At 62.8% G+C, this 4,533-nt stretch overlaps 1 protein-coding gene across 1 annotated transcript in view; it reads left to right on the forward strand.

The window, feature by feature from the left end:
- The window catches only part of SSRP1 (structure specific recognition protein 1), a gene marked incomplete at its 5' end in the record, with an annotated part of 10,189 nt that overhangs the window by 1,650 nt on the left and 4,006 nt on the right, over positions 1-4,533 (forward strand). The window contains 12 exon segments of the mRNA XM_009880031.1: positions 1-63; positions 160-263; positions 393-521; positions 881-1,102; positions 1,218-1,290; positions 1,790-1,928; positions 2,066-2,111; positions 2,834-2,957; positions 3,441-3,611; positions 3,762-3,853; positions 4,013-4,196; positions 4,470-4,527. The exon segment at positions 1-63 is cut by the window's left edge and continues 26 nt beyond it. Coding sequence (XP_009878333.1) covers positions 1-63; positions 160-263; positions 393-521; positions 881-1,102; positions 1,218-1,290; positions 1,790-1,928; positions 2,066-2,111; positions 2,834-2,957; positions 3,441-3,611; positions 3,762-3,853; positions 4,013-4,196; positions 4,470-4,527 — 1,405 coding nt within the window.

Here is a 4,533-nt window from a genome sequence, read left to right on the forward strand (position 1 = left end):
TACACGACCGTGCTGCGCCTCTTCCTGCTCCCGCACAAGGACCAGCGGCAGATGTTCTTTGTGGTGAGGAGGGGACGAGGGCTCTTCCCTCCCCCAGGGAAGGGTGACAAGTGATGGGTTTGGGGGATTTCAGGTCCTCGCCTCCTCTTCTCTTTTCAGATCAGCCTGGACCCCCCGATAAAGCAAGGCCAGACCCGCTACCACTTCCTTATCCTGCTCTTCTCCAAGGATGAGGACATCTCGCTGACCCTCAACATGAATGAGTGAGTTCCGCTCCTGCCGGGACACTTCTTGACCCCCTCCCTGGATCTGGGGGCTGCGGGAGCTGGGAGGGAGGTAGCGAACCTCCTGGCTTCCCCTTCTCACCATTGCCCTCTCTTTCGGCCACGCAGGGAGGAGGTGGAGAAGCGCTTCGAGGGGCGGCTCACCAAGAACATGTCGGGGTCCCTCTACGAGATGGTCAGCCGGGTCATGAAGGCGCTGGTGAATCGCAAGATCACCGTGCCTGGCAACTTCCAGGGGTGAGGCGTGCTGCTGCCGCCGGCCGAGGCGGGTGTGGAGGGGGGAACGTGGGATCTTCCTGCTGCAGGAGAGGATGCGGAGATGGGGAGAGATGCAAAGCGTGCCTTCTCCTCCCTTGGGCCGGAGAAGCTGCTGGTTTGGCAGGCTGAGGCCAGCTGTTTGAGATCCCTCCCTGACTCTGGCAGCAGGACCAGCTCTTCTTTCTCCCTTGTTCTGGTCGTCAGGGAGAAGGGGCTCTGTGGGATTCGTGCTGGGGGAGCTGCTGATGGGCTCGTCTGGGCTGCCGGGGTCCTCTGTCTCACCGTGGGGAGGGCATTTGCTCCCCGCGGGTGTAAAATGGCTGCGTTTGCTCTCGCAGACACTCCGGAGCCCAGTGCATCACCTGCTCCTACAAGGCCAGCTCGGGGCTCCTCTACCCGCTGGAGCGCGGCTTCATCTACGTGCACAAGCCGCCCGTGCACATCCGCTTCGACGAGATCTCCTTCGTCAACTTCGCCCGCGGGACCACCACCACCCGTTCCTTCGACTTCGAGATCGAGACCAAGCAGGGCACGCAGTACACCTTCAGCAGCATAGAGAGGTGGGCGCGGGGAAGCTCTCGCCGCCGCCGCTGGGCTGCTCCCTGCGCTGCCAGGCGGTCGCCTTGCTGGCGCCCCGATTGCCACCCGTCCCTCACTGCCCCCCCTGTCCTGCAGGGAGGAGTACGGGAAGCTCTTTGACTTCGTCAACGCCAAGAAGCTGAACATCAAGAACCGAGGCCTCAAGGAGGTACCTGCTGAGCAGGGCTGGTTCCCCGCGCCCCGCTGGAACCGCTGCCCCGCTGGCTGGGGTGGGGAGAGGGCTGGGGGCTGTCTTCTCTCCAGAATTTTGCTGCTTTTCCCCTTTTTTTCACCTCTCTTTTCTCTCCTTGCCCTTGTAGAGGAAAAAGGTCCGTGCGATACCCCTTCCTCTTTCTCCTCTTCCTCCTCCTGGTGCAGGTTTCCTCTGCATGGCCGTGGTGGTTCCTGACTAAACCCATAACTCGGCATGATTTGCGAGAGGGGCCCCCCCTAACTCAGATAACTTTTCTGCCCCTCTCTCTGGAGCCCTGACAGGGAGCAGGAGGGGACGTGGCGGCTGTCCTGTCCTCCCTGCCCCGTGCATGCGTGCGGGACCTGCCCGGGGCCGTGCCCACCCAGGAGCATGCCAGGAGTTGCAGTTTCCAGAGGGGGAACGCGTGCAGGTGGGGGGAGCGCAGGGGGCGGCTCTCACGCCGTCTCTCCCGCAGGGCATGAAGCAGAGCTACGACGAATACGCCGACTCCGATGAGGACCAGCACGATGCCTACTTGGAGAGGATGAAGGAGGAGGGCAAGATCCGGGAGGAGAACGCCAACGACAGCAGCGACGGCTCTGGGGAGGAGACGGGTGAGGGCTGAGGCTGGGGGCGCGTCGGGGACTGCCGGGGGGCTCTCTTCAGTGCTCAGGCTTCTTCCACCCCCTCTGGTGAAGTCCTGTCCATCCTCGCCTTGCTGTAAGCTGACCCCTGTGCTCCCTCCTTCCAGATGAGTCCTTCAACCCCGGAGAAGAGGATGACGACGTGGCTGAAGAGTGAGTAGAGGCTGGGCAGGGGTCTGTCTAGGGGGGCGCTTTCGGAAGGTGCTGTTTGAGGCATCGTGTGGGGGTGGCGGTGGCGGCGTGGGGCTGTGTGTACGTAGGGGAATGCTGCAGGCGCAGCCAGTATCGCTTTCTAAATCTCTGATCTTAACGATCTTGAGAAGCGGGCGCAGTTCTGGGCGCTCTCTGCTATAATGACATTATAGAGCTTGAGAGGGTTCGCCGAGGGCAATCAGGGGGATCGGATGGCTCCTGGATGAGGGCTCGGCTGTTCCGGCTGGAAGAGAGAACAGCGGGGGGAGGGTGGGACACGGCTCCGGAAAATCCTGCGCTGGGGGAGAAGGGGGGTGAGAATTGCAGTCCCCGTGCCAACGTGAAGGGCCGTCGTCTCTGCTGGTGAGAGCCAGCTTCGGCCCGACAGGAGGAGGTGGATCTTGGTGAAGTTGAGCCGTGTGGCCTTGTGAGTGTCTAAAATTTACAGGAAGTCAGAAAATGATGAGCCGTGTTCGTGGAAGGAAAATCCCCTGAGAGCTGTTAAGCACAAACACAACAGCTTCAGCTCAGGAAGGCTCCGAGTTATGGGTTGCTGGAGGCTGGGAGAGTTCGGGGGCAGGTCTTGCCACCTGCTTGTCGCTGCTACGTCTCCCCCACCTCGTGCTTCGTCTTTTTGGGGTGGGGGTCTCGAGCTGTCGCTGACGCCAAGTACCTCCACGCAGGTTTGACAGCAACGCCTCGGCCAGCTCCTCCAGCGGTGATGGTGACAGTGACCGGGACGAGAAGAAGCCAGCCAAGAAGGCCAAGATTGTCAAAGACCGCAAACCCCGCAAGAAGCAGCTGGAGGTGAGAGGTTGCTGCCGGCGGGTTGTGGAGAGCGGGACCTGCTCCTGCAGCACGCGTTGCTGTTCCCCGTTGGGAGCGAGGCCGGGGAGATGCAGGTCGCAGCCCATCAGCTGAGCTGCGTCACCTCAACCTCCTGCCACGGTCCGATCCGGTGCCGCCACCTCGCTGTGCTTTGCCCTGGCCGGGTCAGTTGTCCGAGCCTGACCTCGCTGCCTCCTGCAGATGAGTCAAGGTGGAGTCTCCCCCAAAGGGCGCGTAGCGCCCGCGCCTGGCCAGGCCTTTCGGTGGTTGGAGGACTTGTCTCCAACTCCCTGTCAGCTTCCCTGGGTGTGCCCTGACAGCCCCTCTCCCCTGACGGTGTCACCGAAAGGCTGGTGGGACGTGGGAGGCGGGCTGAGACCCAGCCCCGCGGCGGGGCAACCCCGGGTCCCGCGGTCTTTAGTGAGTGGTGCCGTTGGAGGCTTCCATGCTTGTTCTCTCTAGAGCAAGAAAGGGAAAGACCCCAACGCTCCCAAGCGGCCGATGTCAGCGTACATGCTCTGGCTGAACGCCAGCCGAGAGAAGATCAAGTCAGACCACCCTGGCATCAGCATCACAGACTTGTCCAAAAAGGCCGGGGAGCTCTGGAAAGCCATGTCCAAGGAGAAGAAAGAGGTGAGGGACAGAGTGGAATTGCGGGGGACGTCTGGGTTGGTGTGGGGGGACGTGGTGGGAGCGTGGTGGTACGGTGTGGGTGGGGACGGCGTTGGGCTCTGGTGGCGGAGGAGGAGAGGAGTCCCCGCTAACCTCGTGCTCTTGCTGCAGGAGTGGGATCGCAAGGCGGAAGACGCCCGGAGGGACTACGAGAAGGCCATGAAGGAGTACAGCGTGGGCAGCAAGTCCGAGAGCTCCAAGGCGTGAGTGGGCTGCGGGGTGGCAGGGCTTGCTCTTCCCCGGCCGTCGCGGTGCCTGGGCCTCTCCGGTGCCGGGGGGTGTGACGGGCGTCCTTGGCTCTGCGGTGGGCTGTCAGCAGGGTAACGCTTCTCCTCTCCCTTCTGCCCTCTCGACGCGCACAGGGACAGGTCTAAAAAGAAGAAGAAGAAGCAGGAGAAGCAGACGAAGGGGAAAGTGGAGAAGAAAGGCGCCGCCTCCAAGTCTTCGTCCTCCACCAAGTCCCCTGCCAAGAATATGAGCGAGAGCTTCAAGAGCAAGGAGTTCGTCTCCAGTGACGAGAGCTCCTCCGGAGAGAGCAAGAAGGAGGTAGGGCTCGTGCTGGGTCTGCTGGCCTGGTCTGCGGAGGGACCCCGCTCCTCCCGTCCCCGTGGAGCTGGGACCCTCTGGTACCTCTGTGTCCCCCCGTCACCACTATCACCCCCTCCCTGCTGTGGGGCACAGGAGAGGTGGGGGAACGGCAACTGCCGCCCTGACGTCAGTCCCAGCCGCCCTGACCTCATCCCTACCACCCCAATGACCTCATCCCTACCACCCTGATGACCTCATCCCCACAGCCCTGACCTCGTCCCCCACCCGCAGGACTCGGAGGAGGAGGGGGCGCCCAGCCCGCCCCCCAGCTCGGAGGAGTCGGCGTCCGGCTCGG

Source organism: Charadrius vociferus, unplaced genomic scaffold (genome assembly GCF_000708025.1).
Source record: "Charadrius vociferus isolate BGI_N301 unplaced genomic scaffold, ASM70802v2 scaffold1732, whole genome shotgun sequence".
In the NCBI taxonomy this organism is placed as follows: domain Eukaryota; kingdom Metazoa; phylum Chordata; class Aves; order Charadriiformes; family Charadriidae; genus Charadrius; species Charadrius vociferus.